The following is a 23,642-nucleotide window of genomic DNA, read 5'->3' as shown; positions in this document are numbered from 1 at the left end:
ATGGAGCACTACGAGGATTCCTTCGAGAGTACCACCACGATGATGGATGAAGAAGAAGAGACCATGTCGGTGCGCACCAGCTCAACGACCGCCACTTCAGGTGGCTCTGTCGACGCTGGCGGCGTAGGTGATGCCGTCTCTGGCGGCAAGGGAATGAGCGACGTGTTGACTTTGAGCTCCGCCGCAACACTGTCACCGACAGCACGGTATCTGGCTCTACCCTTGCCTGCATCCCCAGTGCCGGTACCGGTACCTGTGCCGACACTCACCTCTTCGCCGGCATCGGCGCTGAAGGGCGACAGCGAGAGCGGCTTGCACGCGTCGTCCATTTGGTCTGTGCAAAACGCGTTGGCTTCTGAGAAGCCGCTTGGATTCGCTCCATGCGCGACGGTCGGGGCAATAGAGAGCGAGGAGCGGAGCGCGAGTCTGGCTGACAGCGCCGGGGCTAAACACCCCACCACGCTCGAGGCATCGTGCGCTGCTCAAGGAGAATTCGTAGGGACCCCCAGCGACGATGCCGACCATAGTCGTCGAGGGCTAAACGGCGTTGACTTCGAGGCCCTCTCCCACTTTGTGGCCTTTGGTGGCAGCGGCACCGACAGCACGACGGGGCCAACGTCGCATCGGCATAGCTCCGTGATCGGAAGGGGAGTGGAAGGCTTCTCATCCCCGCTGGGCAGGATGCTCACCGCCAAGAGAGAGGCAGAAGGCGAGAGCCCGAGGGAGGGAGAGGAACTGCGGCCAGCTGCTGACTCTCTAGCTTCCCAGTCAACATCGGCGCAGCAGGCGGAGTTGCCACAGAAAACTGTGGCGTCGAAGGCGGCCTCCGTGGCTGCGAGCAGCGTCTTCAGCACCCTCTCACAGCATCTTCAGCAGCAGAAGCCGCAACGACAGCAGCCACAAACGACCCTTGCGCCAGCGCCAGCGGTCAACTCGGCGCCAGTGGTCCCTTCAATACCAACGCCTGCAACCGCCCTGCCCACAATGCCGCCTGCCTCCGTTAAAGGGCCGACAACGTCACCAGCGCCGCAAGCCTGCGCTTCTCTTTCTCTCCCAGCTCTGCCGCCACCGGGATGGTCTTCTACGACTGTTCCCAACAATGCCACCGCTGGTATGGAGACGCCATTCACCGTCCTACCCGCGGCGGCGGCGGCGAAGGAAGCGACGGACATGCAACACGGGTGGATGATTGGTGGTGTGCAGTACCGCACCAGCCCCACAGATAAGGAGGCGGTTCAGCAGATACCCCCGCTGCCCCCGCCGTACGAGCATCCTCGGCCCACTGCAGAACAGACGCGCATATCCTCGCTCCGCGAGGCGTCGGAGGCGGTGGAGAGGCTAGTGAAGGCCTTCGCGATGCTGAAGGGATACAACCGTCTCGAGCAGGCGCAAAGCAGAAGTCGCCCCCTCGCTGACGGTGTACCGGCCTCAGTGAAAGCGGCAGCCGATGTCGTCGCCTCTGCTCGTCAGGCTAGGATTGCATCCACTGTGCAGGTGCGCGACACTGTCCGGTCTCGCGGATCGCGCGTTCGTGCACCTGGAGTGGCGTCGGCGGCCACTCTTGCCTCCACCTCGGCTGCCGCCGCCTCGCTGCCGTTGGTGTCTGCCCCTCGCCGAGAAGACAGCGAGAGCGTGGCCGAAGGTGCCGTGCTGGACTGCGTGCTCGGCCTCTTACAGGAGCGTGCAAGGGGCACCGGGACTTCTTCCGCGGGTGAGTACGAGGAGGAGGGAGTCAGGTCGACGAAGCGCCCAACGGCGGCATCGTCGTGGCAGGCGGCGAGACCCCACTACGAGGTGGTGACGGCCGACACTTTTGCTCACGGAGGAGGCGTGGGGGGGCACGGCCGAGCTTCGCACTTCACCGCCGGCACCGTGTCTGCGGCCGCGCGGACCCAAGCGTACTTCAACTCATCATCCGCCTTCCAGGGCGGGCTCGGTAGCAGTGGCGTCCCCTTGTTCGACCCCCGAGATCTGCAGAGCGCCGTCGATCTCTACAATGCCGTGCGCGAGGCGCTGGACAAGTACGTGCTGCGCCGCGTGGCGACCGGCATAGAGAAAGCAGAGGGACTTCAGCCGCACGTCTCTGCCCCCCGCGCACGCTCCATCACCGCCATATTTGCGTGGGCGCTGCTGCTGGACATGATAAATCTCTGTGAGGAGATCGCGCGTGTCGCCTACGATGCAGCGCCGCGCACCCCGAGCGCCGTGTACCCCGTGCTCGTACAGTTCAGGGGAGATGCGGCGTGCGAGGAGGTTGCCAAGGCGGCGATGCACTGCCTGCCCTTTGAGGCACTCAACACCAGCGGTGCTGCCACCTTGGCGCCAGGGGATGGCGGCTGCACGTTCCGGATGGCATGCTGGGTGACGCAGCAGCAGCTCTGGACTATCGCCGACGCTTTGGCCGACACGGTCCGCGAGGACATGGTGCGACGCGCCAAGGCGCTGCCGTACTCTCCCTTTAACGCGGCCGCAGTGACCGAGGTTGATCCTCGGGTGCTGGTTCCTCCCACGACTCCAATGCTCACCCTGCGGCCGCTGCCGGGGCGGAGAGGTGGCGGTGCCGTGCCAAAGGTGTCCGATACCTCCACGACTGCAGGCACTGCCGCGTCGTACGCACGAGTGCATGGGGGCGGCAGAGGGGAGGGAGGAGGCCCGGAAAGTGGCAGCTCTGGCAACGAGCTCTTCGAGGTGCCTGCCGCCGCGTTGCAGAAGGTTGCCTACCACGTTTCTGTTCTCACCACGGATTTGCTCTCTGACATGAGCACCGCCAACCATCACGAGCTGTCGGCGCTGACTGCTGAGGATTACCCCGATGTTGCCACCGCCGTCTCCGAAACCATGAGCGAACTGCTTCAGGACGAGTCCATCAAAGCGGCCGTGCGGCGGCGAGCTGCAGAAAAGGTGAAGCAGGCGCAAAGGGCGCGCGCCGACTTCGCCGCAACGTCGCGCCAACGCAAGGAGCAAGCCATCATCGAGAAGGCGGAGAAGGAGGCGGAGGAGGTGGTGCAGCACATTCTGCAAGAGATGAGAGCACAGGGAGTTGCCTAGTTGTGCCCACACCGTTGAAGCACGAGGCTTCATCATCCACGTGCTTGCCTCCCTCCTTTACCACCTCGCGTTGCCGGGTTCGTGCCGAACACGTCCCCTCCGGCACACGGACTTGCTCTCCGCCTCTCAGTGCGTGATGGGCCTGGCAAACTGGTTCGTTCAGCTCTTCCCATCATCTTTTTTTTTTCTTGTCGGCAGCGATGCACGCCACCGCGTCTCATCGTTCGTCTCCGCGCCCACCTGATGAGTCGAGCCTCACCCACACACCAGCTCCACAATTCCTGCTTGGAGGCCTGGAAGAAGAGGAAAGAGGGCGAGGGGGGGGTGGGTGGGTGCCACAGCTCGCGTGGCAATCAACCGCGGATGTGTACGAAGCGGAAGGAAACTGACGGGTAGCGTGGCTGTGGCAGTCGTCTCAAAGTTAGGCGGCGACGAGTCCTCAGGGCCATTGGCGCACCTGAGCGTTTCTCCGCCCCGCCCTTCTTCCCTCCCACGCTTCTCTATCTTTTCTTTCGTCGTTGGCGTATCCTACCTCCCTTGCAGCCTCTGGGAGTGCGTGCCCACGTGACACGACGCGACGCGTCACTCCCCTCAACCCAACCGCTGCGTGCGCTCTTGTTGACCAAACAGAAAATTCTTCAACACACACTTTTGTTTTTCTTCGTCGTGCCTGTTCCCTCCCTCCGCATTGCTCGCGCCCGTGGTCAAGGGATATGCGCGCATGAGAGGGCGCGTGTGCATGGGGAGGACACTGGCACCGGTTGTGCGTGCTTCTGCACCGCCCACGCAGAGGCCCCCCTCCTCTGCTGTTCTCCTCTGCCGTGTCCCTTCCTTCTCTTCGCTTGCCTCGTGTGCGCTTCCTCTTCTCCATCTTGCCTTCCCGCACAGCCGCTTCTCTTTTATTTTGGTCGTTTCGCTGTTCAGCACGCGTCGTGGTGACGAGTCCAAACGAGGTGCAGCTCCCTAACTCACCTGCGCACGCACCCCACCTGAGCGCACGCTGATTGGCGGCCACGTGTTCTGCCTCGACTACGCCAGCACCCGCAACAAAGAACGGGAGAGAAGTGCAGTCGAGAGCACCGTGCGCCTGACGTCTCCTCTTGCCTTTCCTCCTGCGCATCTTTCTTCAAGGGTGTGAAGCATGAGTGATCCAGTCCGTGCCCGCCACGGCCGGGAGCCGTCTCTCCCATTCGACGACAGTGGGAGCAGCTTCAGCTCGCTTTCGTACTCTTACGACTTCTCTCGATCACCGTCGAGGTCATATTCGTACTCGTCATCCGTTTCCTCGAGCTCGTCTGACGAGCACCCGCTCCGCGGTCACCGTCGCCTTCGCAGTCGCTCGCCGTCTGAAGACTCAGTTCACAAGCAGCCGCGCAGCGACTCGGTGCTGGGGGACGATCTATTGTTCACGTCTGGTCACTCAGCCCCGCCGCCATACCACCACCCTTCCTCCTCCTCGGCGCCGGTGCTTCCACCGGTGCTCGGCGACGCTGTGCTGCCCGCAACGGATGGAGGTCATCTCAACAGCGTTCTCGGCGCCCCTGACACCCCCAACGAGGACTGGCCGTGCGGTGTGTGCAGCAACATCAACTCGAAGCAACGGACTTCGTGCTTCCGGTGCGGCTGCCACTACGCGGAGAGTCTTCTGGCGATGCCGGGCTACGAGGTGTCGCTGACGCACCTGCCCGCTAGCTGCACAGCGGCAGTGGTGGAGGAGGCGTTGCGACGCGTGGCCCCGAACTGCTCCTTGCACTACATCGGCACCGACGCCGAGAGGGGCGTCATGTACATTCAGTTTTCGTCTGTGGAGGAGGCGACAAAGTGTCTGGTGCAGAGCCACTGCGAGCTGCAGCTGCGCGACCGGAGCGGTGAAGACGGCGCCAGCGTGCGCGCGCGACTGAGCTTCTCCTTGGGTCCACACCCCCTCCACGAGCGCAAGGAGACAGAGGAGCAGGTGGCACGGGCGACGGCGCAGGCTGCAATGGAGCGACAGGAAGCGGCGCTGCAGAAGGCGGGCGTGCCGCGCTTTCTGTGGCCTCACACATGGCACCAGCCGCCATCCTTCCCATCTGCAGAGAAGCGCAAGGCGTTTCTCAGCACCATGTCTGCCCACTGGGACCACCTCTCCGAGGAGCAGAAGCGCTACTACGACGCCGAAGTGAAGAAGGCGCTGCTCCGGACGGCGGTACCGACAGAGTCGACGGACAAGCTGAACGGCATGCCCGCGTCATCCCCTGCGAAGGCTGGTGCCGCGGCAGAAGTCACGGCTCCCCTCTCCGCCGAGTCGTCGCCAGCCTCCTCTTCGCTTGCCACACCTGCTGGAGCGAAGGAGACTGGCAAGACGTCGCACGCGCTGGACGGTCTCAAGAAGCGGCTGGCGGAGCGGAAGAGCGCCATGAAAAAAGCTGACGGCCCTGAAGGGGCCAAGGCGGCGGCGGCAGCTGCAGTGGGAACGCAAGCGGGCGGCCCTGTCGCAGGTCACGGGAGAGACGTCTCTAGCGGTGGCAGTGGTGGCGCCGGTGGTCTTGCCTCTTTGCTGCGGGGGCATAGCGGCGACTTTCCCGCGACACCATCGCAGGTGCCGGCGGAGTTGCTCTTGTGGGACGGCTTTCCGGTGCCGCTCCAGTACACCAGCCTCGGTAAAGTGCCGCGCTCCATCGATCTGCCTCGTGTGCCCATGTCGGTGTGCGAGCGGCTGCTGCCACCGGCGCTGCTGCAGGTGGCGCGCATGCAGTTCAAACAGGCCCGCTAGCGGTGCGTGGGGTTGTGTCGCGGTCTGTCTGGCGATGCAGGTTTGTGCTGGTGATGGCCGTTCCTTGCGCTCGTTGTTGTCGCGTTGGTAAGCGGATGCACTTCGACAGTGAGATGCGAGGAGCAATCAAACACGAGAGGGCGCGGGTGACAGGCGCGCGGGTTGAGTCGACGGGGTCAGTTGAGGGTCGCGCACTCGCCCACCTCCGCTCGAGCATATACCAGAGCGTGAGCTGCAGTCATCCTAACGACCTTTGCCCTTCCCCTCCCCCTCAGCTCGCACTCCTTGCAAGTGTGCGGGGCCGCTCTCTCCTCAACGAACGCGGGTGTCACTTGCTTGTGTGCGTATGCGTGCATGTCTGGCGTGGCCGAGCGCGCTACTTTGTCTCTCATGAAGGCTCACCGCTACAACTGCATCCTCCTGTCCTCTCACCTCTCCTGCCCTGATCCATGTGGGCATGTCTGCGTCTTTGTGCGTGCCATCACCGCCTCTCCTAACGATTGCCCAGATTATTGTCTGCTCGTGTGTTAGTGCTCTTCCTCCTAGCATTGGCCTCCGTTGTTTTGTTTTCGCTGTTGAAGTGGTGTCTCATTGCGGCGAGGCACACTTGCACTTCCTGGCGTGCTAAGCATCTCCCATCCCTCACTCACGCGTACGCCTTTACACACGTACCGCTCTTTGTGCAGTTATCGATGTCTCGCTCGAAGCACGTGGAGTGGGATGAGAAGAACCTGGAGGCGAACGCCGAGTACCAGCGACAGCACCCCGTGACGATGCACATCACGGAGCCGAAGACGCCGTACTCATACGCCGATGGTGACGACTTGGAGGCCGAGGAAGAGGGGTTGCTCAAATGGGACCCCGCTGTGAACGCCAAGGTGAAAGAGATCAAGGAGCAGATAGCTGGGGACTTCTCTGATCGACCAGTAGCCCCAATCGCGAAGTCTGGGCGGCCGATGCTGGCGGAGGGCACCTCCACCGGTGAGCTAGCTCAGCAGCAGCATCGAAAAGAATTCCGCAAGATGCGCAAGGCCGTGTACGCGGACGAGGGTGCCATGTTCAAGAGGGCTCTGGCTCACGAATGCAAGGACGAGGATGACGAGTAGACGACCCGCATCCTCGCTTCTCTTTTTTTTTTTCGGTGAGGGCGCCACGCGCTGATGGCGTAAGCTCGTACGTCTCTCCCTCCGCGGACGGTGCACTTTACTACATGCGCACTCGGGGAAGGAACGAGCGGGAGAGGGAGAGAAAACCATCACAGGAAAGAGTGAGGGAGGAGGAGGCTAGACACTCAAACTGTGACGACATTACAACGTCAACAAGCGTTCGCCTCTCCCCCTCAATGCCGTCCCTCCTCGCCCCCTCCCCCTCCTTTGGCAGGCCACCCGTCCTCCAGCGGCGGTGCGCGTCGGCTGTACCCTAAGGACAGCAGCGCCCAAAAGACCGAGGACCGTTTCGTCTTTCTTTATGGGAGTGTTTGCTCGTGCTCCCCCCTCTCTCATCTTCCCTTATCCCCCCTCCGCTCACCCCACCGCACTCACTGACTGTCTTCAGACCGGCCCTTTTCTTTGTATCCCCCCATTTCTCTCCCCGCTTCTTTGGGCCTCTTCTCTCGGGTGTTTTACACACACACCATGCGCTGCACCGTTGCTTCCTCCTCCGTCCCTCGGTTGTGCCTCCTATGTGTCTCTGTCTTCGCTCGCTCTCTCCGTTTACTTTCTTCACTGAGCTGACCACTATGCATGCGATAGTGCCCCCTCACAGGATGCGTCCGCCTACCTATAGCTAGATGGGTACGTCTCCCCCTTCACTGCCCCCCCCCTCTCTCTCGGTCGTTGCCTCCCCGGTCTGTTGCATCAGCGGATGAAGTCAGCCGCTGTTTTGTGCCCACTGCCCCGCACGCTTCTCCGCCTGCCCGGGCCTGACTACATACGGTGAGTACTAACGGCGAGAAGGGAGCGAAAGAGGAAGACAGCCGTAACACTGCGCACCTCGTGGCAAAAAAAAATATGTCGTGGTGGGCTGCCAGTGCCCCTTCAACCCGTGATTCTACCCTCTTGTGCTTCAAAATTTCCGAGGGGTGATGACGCGAGAAAGTAAAGATCGCGCACTCAGGCTGCTGGGCTTGTTTATAGACTGAGCAAGTGGCTGCCGTCGCGAACACCTGCATTATGCCGTCTCCTGAGAGCCCAGGGACAGGGCTGCGATGCGTACGCTCTCATGATCCGAAAACTCACCCCCTCCTTGCCTGCGTGACCTCTTGGGTTTATCCTCTCGTCTGCTCGCACAGCATGACAGCTGCAATGCACACACACGCCTCTCTCGCTCCCTGCACTCTCTCCTCCCCTCTCTTTCTGCAGACGACGCGCCAGCTCAACGGAACGAGTGTTTCGGTTCATCGCTTCACCAGTCACCACCCCGACAGAGACCGCCACCGTTGTCAAGCATGTTGGGTGCACCGAGTCCGGCAGCAGACGAATTCAGACGCCGTCTTGCACGGCTTCAGAGGTGAAGGGCGGACTAGGCAGCAGAGGCACTAACGGGCCGAAGATCCTGGCAGCCCTCTCCGCGCCGAGGGGCAGCACCAGCCGCGAGAACCCTCAAAGAGCTCTGAAGGCAGGGCTGCCCGTCGGGTGGCCGGTAGAGGGACAAGACAATGAGGTGCTCACAGGGGTGGAAGCTTGCCACGCGGGAAGACGACACGCCACGGAGCTGCCCTTTCCTCTGCCAGAGTGCACGCCAATGCAGCTGTGTTGCGCGTGCAGTCGACTGACCACGCTCACGGACGACCTGACCGGAGGAGGGCTGTACCGCCAAGTCAGCACTGCGGAGAGAAGCGACTGCTGCATACCCCTGCACACGCGACATCGCTGGCCAGCCGGTATCCCCGCATGGGGGTCGACTCGCCGCAAGGCACGGCTGCGTACTTTTGGCTTCGCCTCCGTCCGTCATCGTGGGGGCCGGACGTACGCAAGACCTTCTCGAGGATTGCGGCACAGCGGCTTCTGACCTTCGTCAGGTGCATGGCGCAACAACGCCTCGGCGCTGACTGCGAGGGCTTCTCATGTTGATCTATGTGTTCGCAGACGCATCAGATGAAGCGGTACGACGGCCCCCAAGACCGCACCCATGCCGCTTGCGCCCCGGTCTTCCACAGGGGCACAGCGAAAGGCGGCCTGGGGAGGCGAGGCTTCCGTGCACGGCTACGTGGACTTCCGTAACTGCAAAACCGAACAGACGCCTCCACAAAGGGCCGGGGGCCGTGTCCTCCCCTTTCCTTATCATGTGCGACCGGTTTGACACCGAGGAGAACGTCCCGCTGGAGTAATCCGAGGCAACTCATGGCTGAGCGTCGCGAGGAGGACCTGAAAAGCGTCGACCAATCGTGTCCCGCTACGCAACGATGCACAGCGCGCTGACACCCCCGTGCCGCTGTGTGCTGATCGGGGGCAACCCATGAACACCGAGGAATCGCCGGAATGGTCAGCAGTGCACGGCAGGATGGCACCGGTTGATGGGCAGCGAGATTCCAAATCGGGCGCCACACGTGCCCGGTGGGTCTGACCTACAGAGGAGGGTCAGGGCCAACCACCTCGTGAGGCCCGTACCCGGTGGCATCCCGCCTCAGCAGGCAGGACGGTTTGACGCTGGCGGCACCGACCGAGCCAGCGGACGAGCAAGCAGACCTCGTGCAAGGACCTCGCAGCGGCCAAGAATAAGACGAGGCGGGCGGGGCGCGCTCAAGGACGTCGACCCGGACCTGAAGCTGGCCCCAGTACGCAAAGCAGTGGCCCACCATCTGGCGCAGATCGGGAAGGGGGTCCTAAAGGAGGACATGATGCAACCAGCCAGACATGCAACGATCGAAACGGTGCGGCGACACCTGGGCTACTCCCAGCAACCTACGTTGGAGGCTGTTTGAGTGCAGCACAACGCCTCAGTCTTCCTCTCCAAGACCCAACGGGGTAGGCCGCACGCCGCCAAACGTTCATGAATTCTCGGCATTGCCGCTAGCGAGTCACCCGAGGGAATTAAGGTGCTCCGGGGGGCCAGGGCGCGGCCACCCCCTCAAGCTGGCTGCCACAGCAGAAAGATTTGGCGTGGCTAGATGTTCAGGCAATCACCCACTTAGCAGCAGCAATGGGCAAATCAGATGAAGGCCTGCGGGAGGCATTCGTGTGCGTAGCGCCTCTCCCTTCCCTGCCTCAATCACCCCCGCATGCCTCTCGCACGATTCGGTCTACCAGGCCGGGGCGGGTGGATTTGGATCTCTCAATGCGAAGAAAGGTAAGTTCGGGCGATGCTCAGGCGGCCTGCGCCACGCGCTCGTGCAGGATGCTCACTCCGTTATCGTGCTCTGGGTGCCAGAGCACAAAGACAGACGAAGGCTGATCCCGTAGCCTGCACGCGACGGTGTGCCTGTGTGTGTGTGTGCCTCTGCCGGCGGTGGGGACGTCGGCGCCGTCCTCCCTTTTCGTTACATTGGCTCCCCCCTTTACGCAGAGGTGCACGTTGACAGTGTTCCCAAGGCAAGAACAGTCGCGGCTGTAGCGGACGATCTTCTCTTCTGAGCCTGCGTCTTCCTGTCGTGTGGTGTGTGTTCATGTGTGCCCTCTCGCCACGCTCGCTGACAGACATGTGCACCGGCGCTATGGTGCAGGCGTGCCTTGGACACTGAATGCTGACGATGAACTCGCGCGCTCTCTCCTCACCTCCCGCTGAGCCAGCAAGGAAATGTGCACCCATCCTTGCGGAAGAAATGACGCAAGATCCCTGTCCTTTGCTCGTCCTCATCGTTAGTCGCTGCACGCCGGTCTCGGGGACATAACGGTGCGACGAGATGGGAGGGAGGTGGTGGTGGGGGGGGTGCGATCGAGTTTCTTCCTTTCGCTGTTCTGTGCCGGAGCGATCGTTATTGCACCAGTCATTGCTATGCCTCGTCTCAAGTCCATTGGAGGAGCAGTACCAGGGACCTCACGGCCCCTTTCTTATTTCTACTGTCTCTGTCTCCAGAGCAGGATCCACCCATCTGACCTCGCCCTCTTTGCCTCTCCACCAGGTGAGGCAGGGAGCTGAAAGGACGGGTGGCTCCCCAGTCTCGGCACCACACAGGCACAGGCATATGCGTGTATCAGCGCTCTTGTGTAATGGGCGCGCTTTATGCCAGCCGGGTACGGGCCCCGGTGCAACCCCTTCTACCCCCTCTACTATCTTGTCTCTCACGCTGGCGAAGAAATGAGGGTGCTCATACGCAGGTGCCTTCACCAGCGATCAAAGAGAGGAAAACATCGGCGCGTCTGCTTGATCGCGTGCGCCCTGCCACTGCGTGCTCGCTCTGCTGCGCCCCTTCCTTCCCCTCCCCCTCTTTCGAGTGTACACATGCATCGATACACGCAGACCCGCATGTAGATATAGGTGTCCATGAGTGTGTATGCAGGTATGCACATTTCTATGCATGCGTGTCTGCTTGTGTGCATACCTTTACTTGCTTTGATGTCCGTCTCTCCTAGTGTCTGCGCCCTGGATGCCGCCGCTCTTCGCGCTTGTGCGCGCGTGGGTGTGCCTTGGTATGCTCAAAGGCTGCTAAACACACACACATACAAAAAAAGGTAGGAGGCCCCAGGCTCATCAGGCCCGCCTTGCATTCCTCCATTTTCAAGTGCTCCCCCGTTTGCTTGTCTCTCTCTCCATGAGCCGCTCGGCGCGGGGGAGGGGACTCGCTTTTTCGAGGCGCGACAACATCTGCGCGAGTGCGACACTCTCATTGTGTCGTACACCTCTTACCCCACCTTCTTCCTTCCCTCTCTGCAACGTGTCTCTGCTGCTTTTCTTCGCCTCGCTTTCCCTGGCTCCTCTCATTGCCCACGTGCTTGTGTCTCCGAACAGTCCACCGGGGTCCCGTGGGCCTGCACATGTGTGCACGTACATAATTTTTTCTTTTGGTATCCGTGCGCGTGTACGTGTGGGTGCCCGTGTCTCGGGCCGCCGCGGAGTTGCCTCGTTCGCTCAATTGCATGTGCAGGTATGGGCGTATCTTTGTGTCTCTGCCTCGCTACACTGTTTGACTCCCGCTTGTCGTGCGATCTTGTCTGCCACCTCCCTGTCTCTCGCGTGAAGCCTTCCTCACATCTTTCGCCGTCGGCGGCGTGCACAGGGAGGGGGTGACATCAGCGTATGCGGCAGAGACCGTGAGAGACTCAGGCGCATACACTTGCACGGAACCGCGGCATCTTGGCCTCCAAAGTGGAGGACACAAATCTTTTTGATCCGCCGCTCCCTCACTCTCTTGCGGAGGACCTGCAGGCAGAGAGACGCGCTCACGACTCCTCTCGCGCCCCGGGCACCTTCCCTCTTCCTAATTGCTCTCCTCCGCTACCCTCCCCGTTCTTCGAGATGGCCGCGGGCACGCGGCGAGGCCTTGTGCTGCTCGGGACGCACAGCTTCGTTGTGCAGTCGCTGCACGTCGTCTTCTCGGCGCTCTTCATGGAGTACTACGTACATGGTTTTCTGCTTATCGTGGATACGCGCAAAGGGCAAAAGACAAGTCTCACCGACATTCGTGAATGGCGCTTGCGCATCTCCAAGCTGGGCCTGTGTGTTCTCGTTGCCGCCCAGCTGGTGTACATGGTTGGCAGTGTCCTTGATCGAGCTGGCCTCGTTGCGTTCTCGTCTGTAGTCGCGCGGGTGTGGCGACTGACACCACGGCAGCGTTCGGCGTCGAATGAGCATCGTTTTGCATTAGCGTTTGGCCTGTCGTGGTGGGTGCTGCGACTTCCACTCGTTCCGTCAGCTGTGTCCTTCACGCTTGCGACCGCAGTCGTCGGTGTCTTGTCCGATCACTGCACCGCCTTCGCTCAGAAGTTAGCCCGCGAAATGGCGACCCAGCGACCGAAGGAGGAGAGGTTGGTGCAGCGTGCGTCACGTGCGGCATCGGGTGGCGCTGCTGTGGTGGTGCTTGTCGCCGCCCTGCTGTACGACGGCTCCTCTCCAAAAAGGAAGTTCCTTCGCGGGTTCCACTGGTGCCTTGTTCTCTTGAGCGGCGCAGCCGTGTGCGCCTTTAGTGGCCTGCAACGGTGGAGGTGCAACTCTCATGACGAGGAAGCACCGAACGCGACACGAGAAGAGTGCAGCCTCAGCTCGCGCTCTGTCTCCGGGTTTGGCGACGCGACAATGATGGAGTTCCAAGGCTTTGTGCGGCAGACGTGGCAGCGGCGGTCAATGAAGGCGCTCCTGGTCGTACGTGCGCTGCACTGCTACGCGCATGCAGTGGTAGTTGGCTTCTTTCATCTGCTTCTCACGTTGGGCTGTGCGCCCCGCCTGTCGGCGGCAGCGCGGGCGACCATCCTGGCCTTTGTCGTCGCAGCGCCGTCCTTCCTTGCCCCCATGCATATCGCAAGCGCCGGCGCGGTGGGAAAGAAACGCCTCGTGCTCGTCATGCTGCTCGGCGTGTGTGCGCTGGGTCTTGTATCGCTGGTAGCAGCCTTCTTCACGAGGGGAGCGGTCGGCGTGGCGGTTGCGCCGGCGCTTGGAGAGGGCAGCACAGCAGCCAGTTCGAGTGCCGGGATTTGGCTGTGTGCTATTCTGCTCACGCTGCTGCGTCTGCTGCTCGACAGCGTGCGTGACGTGCTTGAGCTAGCGCAGGAGGATGTGGTGGAGGAGGATGCTATTCTTTTCGGCCGCGCCACTCCGATGGCGTCTTGGACAAGGCGACTCTGCTCCTTGGTTGCGGCGCCGATGGAGTCACTCAGCCGCATCGCAACCGTCTTGCTGCTCGCCTTCACGCATGCATTTGAGGGTGTCGTGCTGGCCCCACCCGCCATCATTGGCAACAGCACCATCACCCAGGCTGCTTCGGCGGTGCAGAGGGCCGCAGCTGCGCTGGCCTTGGAGCGGGGGTCGTTTTCGAGTGCGTTCCCTGCCGCTGTGGCGACTGCGAACGTGACCTCCACAGTACTTGCGTTGTTGAGCCTGCACACGTGTGGGGTGGCGCTTATGATGCTGGTTGTCTGGCACCGGTACTACAACCTGGAAGGGAAGCACCTTCTGTTCGTTCAAATGGCCACCCGCAAGCGCAAGGACGAGCAGTGCGTGGCTCTCGTATGAGGCGGCCGTTCTCACCGCATCGCGAGCAGCGGCGCTGCTTTCTGTTGTATTTTTTTCTTTCTCTCTCGACGGTTTACCCTGGCTGCAGCCAACGGGTGTGTGGGAGTTTTTACAGTGTGCACAATGTAAAACGGAAGCTGCGTGAGCCCGTCAGTGGGCGAAGAGTCAGCAAAACAGCTGACAGGAACGCGTGCGCCTTAGTTCCGCTCTCTTCGTTCCTCTATGTGTGTACTATGCAGCGCACTTAAGCGGTATATTGCCCCGTGCCACCTCTGGGCGCGTAAGAAGTGTGGGCACAGATCGATGGAGGGGAGTGCGACGGGGAGCGGCGTGGGGGTTCAAGGGCGAGAGCGACACTGACGGAGCGCAGTTGCAGCCCGCAAAAGGCGTCAACCTAGCAAGACAACGCCAGATACTGCACGCCGACCCGACCTTCGAGAGCCGCGATGCAGGCCCATACGCATCACCAAGTGGCGGTCTGCGTTCTCGCTCTTGTGATTGACGTGCAACGCTCATCTGCGTTTGTGTTCTCTCGTGCGACTGTTCTCTCCCTCCTCCTTTCTTTGCCCACGTCTGCCTTCTACGCTGCACCTGGCTGCCCTCGCGCAATGCACTCCCGTCGTGCGACGTCTCTCCTCTACAGCCTCTCTCCCGCTTGCGCCTCGGCTATCCCTTCAGCCCGCATAGTTGAAGGCGGTATATAGTTGTACACACAAGCCAGCCCACGCAGGCACCGCCCACCTGCCCCACCACTCCACCCTCTGACTCTCTGACCGTTTCTCTTGGCGTCATATCCGTTGTCTGATCCCCCAGTTGCGACAACAACGGAATGATGTCTATGCGCCCCACCACCGGAATGGCCCCGCCGCCGACGGGGATGGCTTTCTCGGCCACAGGCTCCTCTCATGCTGGGTCTATGCGGCCGACGACGACGATGGGTGGCGGCACCACGCTTGGCCGCATCCAGGCGCAGGTACAGGAGGGCACTTTTACCTCCACCGTATACGGCTACATCCGCGACCACCAGTACGAAGAGGCCGTGGAGTTGCTGGCGACACAGCTGGAGGAGTTCCCGCGCAGCCGTGCTGCCGTGTCGCTCATGGCATATTGCTACTACATGATGGGCGACTACGGTGAGGCGGCCAGTCTCTACGAGCAGCTAACGAAGATCTGCCCTAACATTGAAGAGTACCGGGTGTACTACGCCCAGTCCCTCTACAAGGCCGGCGCCTACGCCGAGAGCAACCGTCTGTGTACCTTGATCACCTCACCACAAAATCAGACCACACTCAACAAACTGCAGGCTGCCATCGCGTATGAGCAGGAGGACATCCCGCAGACAAAGTCGTTCCTCGAGCAGGCCCCGGAGACCGACACGGACATGCTAGTTCTGCGCGCCTGCGTGCTGAGTAAGGAGGGCAGCTACGAGGAGGCGCTAGAGAAGTTCAAGGAGGCGCAGAACGCCGTCGGTTTCTCGGCGGCGCTGACGTACAACATGGCGCTCATGTACTACAAGATGGAGCAGTACGGTCCGGCGCTGCGGCACTTGGCTGAGATCATCGACCGCGGCGTCGAGGGGCACCCGGAGCTGAACATTGGCACGAACACCGAGGGAGCCGAGGCGCGCTCTGTGGGCAACACACAACTACTGAGGGAGACCGCCCTCATCGAAGCCTTCAACCTCAAGGCGGCCATCGAGTATGCCTCGAAGAACATGCAGGCCGCCAAGGAGGCACTTACGGATATGCCGCCCCGCACCGATGCCGAGCTCGACCCTGTCACGCTGCACAACACCGCTCTCATCAACATGGACGAGAACCCGACGAACGCGTTCAAGAAGTTCAACTTTCTCCTGCAGAACCCGCCCTTCCCGCCAGAGACGTTTCAGAATCTGCTTCTCTTCTACTGCAAATACCAGTACTACGACCTGGCCGCGGACGTGCTCGCCGAGAACCCACACCTTGCGTGGCAGTACCTCTCGCAGAACAATCAATCGCTCTACGACTTCCTCGATGGTCTCATCACGGCCCAGACTTCACCGGCGGAGGCGTACCGCAAGTTCGACATTCTCGCGCAAAAGATGGTACAGCAGCTGCGCAACATGACGCGCCGCATTCAGGAGGCTGACCAGAGCCAGGACGCGGCAGTCGCGAAGACGGCGGTGCGGACCTACGACGCCACCTTGGAGGAGTACATTCCCGTTCTCATGGCGCAGGCGAACATCTACTGGGAGATGGAGAATTACCCGATGGTCGAGCAGCTCTTCCGCCAGTCGGCCGACTTCTGCTCCGAGAACGACGTATGGAAGCAGAACGTGGCGCATGTCTTCTTCATGCAGGAGACGAAATTCAAGGAGGCGATTCGGTACTACTCGCCTGTGGTGGAGGCGAACCGGGAGAACATTCTGAACTGCAGCGCTATTGTGCTCGCGAACCTGTGCGTTTCGTACATCATGACCGCGCAAAATGAGCAGGCGGAGGAGATCATGCGCCGCATCGAGCGAGCGGAGGAGCGGCTGACCTACGAGGACCCCTCCAAGCAGCCGCTGCACTTGTGCATTGTGAACTTGGTTATCGGAACCCTCTACTGCTCCAAGGGGAACTTCGAGTTTGGCATCTCCCGCATCATCAAGTCGCTGGAGCCCTACGACCGTAAGATCATGACAGACACGTGGTTCTACGCCAAGAGGTGCTTCCTTGCGCTGGCCATGAACCTGGCGAAACACATGGTTTCTCTGAAGGATTCTTCCTTCGAAGAGATCCTCTTCTTCTTTGACCAGGCCGACTTGCATGGCGAGAAGATCTTCGCCTTCATTCACCCTGATCCGTCCAAGCAGGACACATCACCGCGCAACACCGCTCGTTGGGAAGCACGGCAGCTGAAAAAACTCTACCTTACACTCAAGGAGTGAGACGGTGCGTAGCGGCAACTGTGTGCTGCGCCGTCGCGTGTGCGTCTCTCTCCCTCTCTTTGGATCCCTCCGGTACCCCGTGTCATAGAACTCTAGCCGAGCAGTGCCTGCATATGTGTGTCTCTCCATCTGTGTCTACAAGGCCTGTGTGCCTGAGTGTATGGTGTGTGTGTGTGCGTGGTTTATGTATCCTGATATCATCGCTTCTCCCCCAACCTTTCTCTCTCCTCTCCGTTCCATTTCGCGTTTGCGAGGCGCATGCCTCGAAGCTCAAGGACAACGAAGCAGAAAAAAAAAGAAGCCAACTCGAAGCGAAGCGACGGCTGCCGCGTACGCCGCGGATGCTGACTGTCCGTCATACACTTGCAAAAGTGAAGGGAAAAACTCTGCGTCTGCGCGCGCGCGTTCCAGTGCCTCTGCTCACAGTTCTTTCAGCGGCTCCTGCTTCGCGGGACGAGCATATCTTCTCTGGAGCGGTTGGGAGGCTTGCCTGTTGCTGAGTGGCCCTCTTAAAGACCTTCCCCTCTGCTCACTCGTCACGCAAGGGTAGCTCGCTTCTGCCTCCTTCACGCGTGCCAGGAGCACCGCTGGGGATCGTCTTTTCCCACGGTCACCTTCACTCACTGGATCTTGTCTCTCTCTCTCTCTATTTTGTATGCTGCACCACCGCTCACGCGTATGGACGTCTTCACTGACTCTATTTCGTCCCGTGGCACTCTCAACGATGTTGTTGCGCACGTTTGCTGCTCTCCGTGGCGGCGTCACGAGAAATTACAGGAGAAGTGGAATTCAGCAAAAAGGAGAGAGACGCCCAGCGGCGGCCAACGTCCACTGCGAGCGCTGATACGGGGACAGACGTCCACGGACGCTGTCGCACTCTGCGTGTGCGCACCTGCATCTCCCTCGCTGTTCGCGTGTTTTTTTTTTTGCTGCGTGAAGGCTGCTTGTACTCTTCTTGCAAGTTCTCTGCTCACTCGCAACAGCCGCATCTCCGACCTGCCACCCTTTCTCCTCTTCCTCGAAGCGCTCGCTGCACGCTGCTGCTGCCTTCCGGCTGTGCAGGCAAGGCCCTGTCTCGAGTACGTGCGTGGCGCTCGCCTAAACAAGCGTGTAGGACAGGTGCGGCACACCCTATCGGAGACTGCCGTGCCGGTGCTATCTAGAGGCTGTCGCTCTGTTGCTTCTCTCTTCGCGTGACGTCGACCGAGTGAGGCTGCAGGGGAGACGCGACCAGCGGTCAGCCGGCACACTCAGCAGGTGCGACGCGCTGCCGAAGAAGGGAAAGGAGGCGCGAACGCCAACCGCGCGTACGCCGTGGCTTTCTTCGCTTTCGCTTGTGTGCATCTGCGATCGAGGCCATGAAGCTGGAGATTGTCGAGTGCGTGAAGAACGAGCACGCCGCGGGCGAGACTCTCACGTTTCAGCTCAGCGAGGTGGACAGCTCTTTTGCCAACGCGCTGCGACGTGTCATGCTGGCGGAGATTCCGACGCTCGCCATTGAGTATGTGACGATCCGCCAGAACACGTCGGTGCTGCCGGATGAAATGATCGCTCACCGGCTTGGCCTTGTGCCGCTCTTCTCCGAGAAGGCGAAGCGCTTAAACTTTCCGCAAGATTGTGGCTGTGGCGGGAGCGGGTGCCCAGACTGCCAGATTACTGGTTCGCTGAAGGTGCAGTGCCCGCCGAACCAGCATAGCAAGCAGGTGTTCATTGGCGATTCTCTGCAGATCGATGACGCCGAGGTGTACCCGGTGAGTGCGGAGGAGCATGGTATTTGGCTTGTGACGCTGGGACGCAGCCAGGTGCTGGATCTGCATGTCGTAATTCGTAAGAACATTGCCAAGACGCACGCCAAGTTTATGCCAGTGGCGACGGTGGCGATGCGCTACGCTCCTGAGATCATTCTCAACCCCAACGGGTTCCAGACCCTCGGGAAGGCGAAAGCGCGTGAGTGGGTGGCCCGCTGCCCGCGGAACGTCTTTCGGTTTGTCGAGCGCACTGGCCAGGTGGAGGTGCAAGACGAGGACGCCTGCATCTTCTGCCGCGAGTGCACGTCGCAGGAGCCCCCGTTCGACAGGCTTCCCGAGCCGCTCGTGTTTGTGCGGCAGAAGAAGAACAAGATGGGCTACTTCGACTTCACCTTCACAGTGGAGTCGACCGGGGTGCTACCGGTGCTGCAGATTGTGTACGATGCCGTGACGGTGGTGCGCAGGAAGCTGCAACGGGTGAGTGAGGGCCTCATGAAGGACCCGAACGCGGACGGTGTAAAGACACGCACGATTGGCCAGTCCACGACGGCCCCGGTGGTGCCAAACGCGGATGCCGTGCGGAAGGGCGCGGAGGAGGACAACCTTGATTTCACCATGCAATAAGTGTGCCGCGATTGCACGTCTCGGTGAGCGTAGCGTAGAAGGTGAAGAGGTCGGGTTGCTCCGCCCAACGCCGCGGATTGCATGGCGTGTTGCGCGCTGCCTCTGTGTCTGTCCCGGCGTCTTTTTTTGGTTGTTGTCTGGGGCGCTCTCCCAGGCCCGTGTGTAAGGCATGCCATAAAATGTCCTCCCCCTCCAACGACACAATCGCCACAGCCCAAGGATACTTGCATACACGAGAAGGACGGACAGAGAGGAGGAGGTGAGAATCGTCAACTTACCCTCTCTCCTCTCCCGGCAGCCCAACCCTCACTGTGGCCTACGTGCCCAGCATTGGTGTTACTGCGCACCGCGTCCCCTCACTCTTGGTCTGAGCCATTTTGCCCCTGCTCCCATCCTCCCTCCCGGTGCGACGGTTGAGAAGGGAAATACGATGCATTCCACGCCACGCCGTGCATCGACCTATGCCTCGCTCTTTATCTCTGTTGGTACTCTGTTTCACGTATATCACCACACACTCTTCTTCCCTCTTCTTTTCTGCTTCTGCGCTGCTGTGGTCACGTGTGTGTGTGTGTGCGTGTGTGCTGGCACATGTGCACCCGTGTAGCTGCTTAAGCCGCTCCAACAGCAGGAGCTCTACCAAAAAGGGCGTTTCTTTGTTGTCGCAGTTGGGAGTGGCGCTGGCGCGTCGAATCACCTCCTCGTTTTCCCCCGGCGCTCGCTGACATTCTTCTGGTTTTCTTCCACCGACAAAGGCAGCGATGGAGGCGCCACGCACGTTTTCATCTCGTGTGAGTCCGTCATCGTCGCGTCTGCCGAACCTGTCGAAGAGGGGCGGAGCGCCCCTCGTCGGAGCGGCTCGCAGGATGCCGGGTGTAAGAGGACAGTCAAAGGGGTTGCTAGAGCTGCTGGAGAGAGGTGCTATCGGCCCGGAAACGGACCTAGAGCCACTGCTCACGACGGACGGGCCCATGCGGTCGCATCGGATGCAGCTGCACAGGGCAGCCGACAAACGACAGTGCCGCCCACAAATCATGACCGAGAACTCTGGCTTCAACGCGGTCCACGACTACAAGCTGGACATGGAAGAACTTGCCAAAATCCCCCCTTCCCTGGGCCTGAACGAGCTTCAGGACTGGGATGTGGCGCAGGCGCAGGAGAGACGCCTGCAGCGTTCCGCCGTGCATGCTGGGGCGGCTCCGAAAGCCAGCCCCCAGTTGAAGTCTGCTTCAGGCCCGTCTACATCATTGGCTGCAGCAGCAGCCAACCCGCTCCATGCCACTGGTCCCGCGCGAGAGGACACGCGCACCTACACCGAGCTGCTCGACTGGTATTCGATGCACGAGTTTATCATACGCAAGGGAAAGGCGCTCCGCAACACGCCCGAGTTTGCCTCCTTCAAGCGACACTACGCGTCCAGCTGGGGCGAGGTAGACGGCCTCATCGAGGTACTGGAGGAGATGCTGCGGAGCTACGGTGTTGAGCTGGCCTATGTGGATGGTAAGCGACTCGCCCAGCTGGCCTCTTATCAGGCGCCCGACTTAATCTCCGCGACGGAGACGCTGGAATGCATCAACAACGCCGAAGAGGTGCTCCCGCTGCTCATGGATGCGTCTCGTCCCTACCGCTACGGCCCCAAGCGCCACCAAGTGGCGGCTACAAAGGTGCAGGCCACGTGGCGCATGTACCGGCAGCGCATTGCCTACATCCACCTGCTGATCGGCACCCACGCCGCTATTGCCATTCAGCGACAGTATGCCATGTACCGCGCACACCGCATGACGCGTCGCACCATTCGCTCCATACGCGAAACCCGCATGACGCAGTGGCAGGAGACGATGAGGGAATTCAAGGCTGCGTGGCCGCGCATTGAGGAGGGCCGCCGCATCATCGTACACCTTCCCTCTCTCTCGTATCCGACGTACCAAGCAAAGAAGATGCCCTTCTACGAGGCGAGGCAGCTGGGGCAGTTAACGCGGCTGAGCATGTTAGCGGACCCACATGTGCAGCTTGTCTTTGTGGTGCCGGTGAAGCCGGAGACGGAGATTCAACAGTACTACATGAGTCTGCTTGCCGAGAACGGCGTGTCGAACGTTGCCAGCCGCTTGACGTTCGTGGTGCCCGAGAACGTGCGGCGTCTTCCTGCTGGGATGAGTCTTACTCGCATGGTGTTGCTCTCCCCGCGTCTCTTAAAGCTGCTTTCTGCCTTGTGTACCGGCAAGCCAGCCTACATCTTACCCGGCGTCGTCGGAGAAGAAGAGCTTACGTTGGCCACGCAGCTGAACGTACCAATGCTGTCGTCAGAGCCGCATCTGGTGCAGGGTTACGGCTCCAAGAGCGGCTGCAGGCGATTGCTCGCGGCTGCGGACATTCTGACACCTCCTGGCGCGGCACAGCTGCGCTCTAGAGCGGACCTCTTGCACTCGTTGGCAGGCCTCGTCGTTGGGCGCCGCGCAGTGCAGCGATGGCTGGTCAAGCTGGAGAACGAGTTTGGAAGCCAAGGCCACGCATACCTCGACGTGAACCGCCTCAATTCTCTGCAGAATGAGGGCTCGGCGTCTGACTCCGTCGACGCTGCATCCTCTGCCGGGCTGCGTGCGGCGGTGTTTCACGAGTTAGAGATGAACGGAGCGAAGCGCATGCGGCTCGTGCACCCAAGCAGCTACCCCAACTGGGAGGCGTACCTAGCCATGTTTGACGCCGTGGGCGGGTGTGTGGAGGCCGTCCTGCCCGGCCTTTGCACCTCCATCACCGCAAACATGTTTGTTGCCCCGTCCGGGGAGGTACGGGTAGAGTCGGTAGTGGAGCCGCTTCTGGCCCCAGCCCTCACTTCGATGGGGTCGCTCTTCCCGTACCGCTCCAGTGTGCCGTACACGGCGGTGCGCGGCGCTTCTCTCAGCCTGGGCCAGGCAGCGTATCGCAAGCACATTATGGGCTACCTGTCTGTCGACTTCGTGGTCACCACCGAAGTCGATGCCGAGGGCAACGCCTCCTCTCCTCAGACGCGGCTGTGGGGTGTGGACGTAGATTTTGGGCTCACCACGCAGGCCTCCGCGCATGCGCTCGCCCGTGTCTTTAGCGGCAGCGTATGGGACGAGAAGAGCGGCTCCTGCGTGAACCAGAACACCGGCAAGCCACTCGTGTACGTGTACAGCGGCGTACTGTACAATCCCTACATCTCCTCCATCCGACACTCCTCCTTCTTCTCCCTCTGCTGCAACCGAGGGCTGACGTACAATTGCAACCGTCAGTCGGGGATCGTCTTCCACTTCCTCAACCTCTTGCTGTGCAACTGCCTCGGTGTGCTGTCAGTCGGCTCTGAGGAGGAACGTGTGGTGCAGCAGATAACGGAGTTTCAGGCGCTCCTGAACATGCAGTTCCCCGCCCAAGGTCAACATTCGGCTGACAGCAACTGCGTATACTTTTCCTCCCTCGTCCGGCAGCTCTCGCAATTCTTGACGTGAGAGGACGGTGAGCTCGAGTGGAGATGGCGGCGGCGCTGTTAGCGGTGCGATGCGTGTGTGTGTGTGCCCGCCGGCTGTGTGCAGAGGGACGGTGAGAAATGTGTGTCGCACCTCTGCATACTCTGTCACGTGTGTGCTCCTTTTTTCTTTGCGCGTCTGCACGCCGTCGTGTGCGGGGCGCTGATGCCTTTGTTTCGCTCTCTTCTGTTCTTTTCTCCTACGATGTACTGAGTGAAGGTACGCTGTCCTGCCTTTCCCACTCCTCCTCCTGCCTCTCCCCTGCGCCAGCGCCGTTGCATGGCGCTTTCTCTTCTTCAGACCTTGCGCGTTGTGCCGTCCTGCGTGTGTGCGAACCCTCTCCGTGGCACTCCCTTGACGATGCGTTTTTCTCCTCTCCCACGCGACCCACGCGCACGGGTGGGGGGTGGGCCCCGCGTGTGTACCCGCCCCCGCCACCTCGGCAGGCGCTTTGGCGTTGCGCACGCCGAGTCGAGTGCAGCGCAGTCAAAAGACACGACAAACCAAACCAAACCTCAAACACCGGTGCAGTGCGCATACCCACGCCTCCTCTGAGTACGCACACCCGCGGTGGACCTTTCTCTCTGTGCATGCCGTCATGACCGCCGTGGATGCCTCCGCCTGCGCTGCCGCATCTCCACAAGGTCACGAGGATCTTCACGCTAAGGCATGCTCTTCGCCTTTCTACCCTCTTTCCGTGTCTCCTCCGCTCTGTTCTGCTCCTCCCCCCTCGTTGAGCCCATTCCTAACGTGTGTGATGGTGCAGTTGTAGAAGGATTCATAGTTGCAGCCCTTCACACTGCCAATCTCCGCCAGCTTCCCCCCTACACGTGCCACACTCGGTCTGTCTGTCTGTCTCTCGTTCCGCAAACTGTTGCTTGCCCTGTCGTGTGTGTGTGTGTGTGTGTCGCTGTGTATGCGCTGTCTACGTGGGGGCTGGTCAGGCGTGCATGTGTGATTTGCGGCTCACTCCATAT

At 60.9% G+C, this 23,642-nt stretch overlaps 7 protein-coding genes across 7 annotated transcripts; all 7 read left to right on the top strand.

Annotated features, from left to right (window-relative positions):
* Window positions 1-3,048, top strand: LINJ_29_0200 (conserved hypothetical protein; the record flags this gene model as incomplete). The annotated part of the gene is made up of 1 exon (XM_001466504.1): window positions 1-3,048. The coding sequence occupies one exon, from the start codon at window positions 1-3 to the stop codon at window positions 3,046-3,048; it is 3,048 nt and encodes a 1,015-aa protein (XP_001466541.1).
* Window positions 3,049-4,189: 1,141 nt separating this feature from the next.
* On the top strand, window positions 4,190-5,800 carry LINJ_29_0190 (conserved hypothetical protein; the record flags this gene model as incomplete). Its single annotated transcript, XM_001466503.1, has 1 exon — window positions 4,190-5,800. One exon carries the CDS (start codon window positions 4,190-4,192, stop codon window positions 5,798-5,800), a length of 1,611 nt encoding a protein of 536 aa, XP_001466540.1.
* A 692-nt stretch (window positions 5,801-6,492) lies between these two features.
* On the top strand, window positions 6,493-6,906 carry LINJ_29_0180 (conserved hypothetical protein; the record flags this gene model as incomplete). Its single annotated transcript, XM_001466502.1, has 1 exon — window positions 6,493-6,906. One exon carries the CDS (start codon window positions 6,493-6,495, stop codon window positions 6,904-6,906), a length of 414 nt encoding a protein of 137 aa, XP_001466539.1.
* Window positions 6,907-12,193: 5,287 nt separating this feature from the next.
* Window positions 12,194-13,903, top strand: LINJ_29_0170 (conserved hypothetical protein; the record flags this gene model as incomplete). The annotated part of the gene is made up of 1 exon (XM_001466485.1): window positions 12,194-13,903. One exon carries the CDS (start codon window positions 12,194-12,196, stop codon window positions 13,901-13,903), a length of 1,710 nt encoding a protein of 569 aa, XP_001466522.1.
* Window positions 13,904-14,732: 829 nt separating this feature from the next.
* On the top strand, window positions 14,733-16,814 carry LINJ_29_0160 (conserved hypothetical protein; the record flags this gene model as incomplete). Its single annotated transcript, XM_001466484.1, has 1 exon — window positions 14,733-16,814. The coding sequence occupies one exon, from the start codon at window positions 14,733-14,735 to the stop codon at window positions 16,812-16,814; it is 2,082 nt and encodes a 693-aa protein (XP_001466521.1).
* Window positions 16,815-18,172: 1,358 nt separating this feature from the next.
* Window positions 18,173-19,186, top strand: LINJ_29_0140 (DNA-directed RNA polymerase I-like protein; the record flags this gene model as incomplete). The annotated part of the gene is made up of 1 exon (XM_001466483.1): window positions 18,173-19,186. The coding sequence occupies one exon, from the start codon at window positions 18,173-18,175 to the stop codon at window positions 19,184-19,186; it is 1,014 nt and encodes a 337-aa protein (XP_001466520.1).
* A 968-nt stretch (window positions 19,187-20,154) lies between these two features.
* Window positions 20,155-22,647, top strand: LINJ_29_0130 (conserved hypothetical protein; the record flags this gene model as incomplete). Its single annotated transcript, XM_001466482.1, has 1 exon — window positions 20,155-22,647. One exon carries the CDS (start codon window positions 20,155-20,157, stop codon window positions 22,645-22,647), a length of 2,493 nt encoding a protein of 830 aa, XP_001466519.1.
* Window positions 22,648-23,642: the final 995 nt, after the last annotated feature.

The sequence above is a fragment of the Leishmania infantum genome, chromosome 29 (assembly GCF_000002875.2).
Source record: "Leishmania infantum JPCM5 genome chromosome 29".
NCBI lineage: Eukaryota > Euglenozoa > Kinetoplastea > Trypanosomatida > Trypanosomatidae > Leishmania > Leishmania infantum.
Note: the sequence above shows the minus strand (reverse complement) of the source record. Positions and strands in the feature narration are given on the sequence as shown.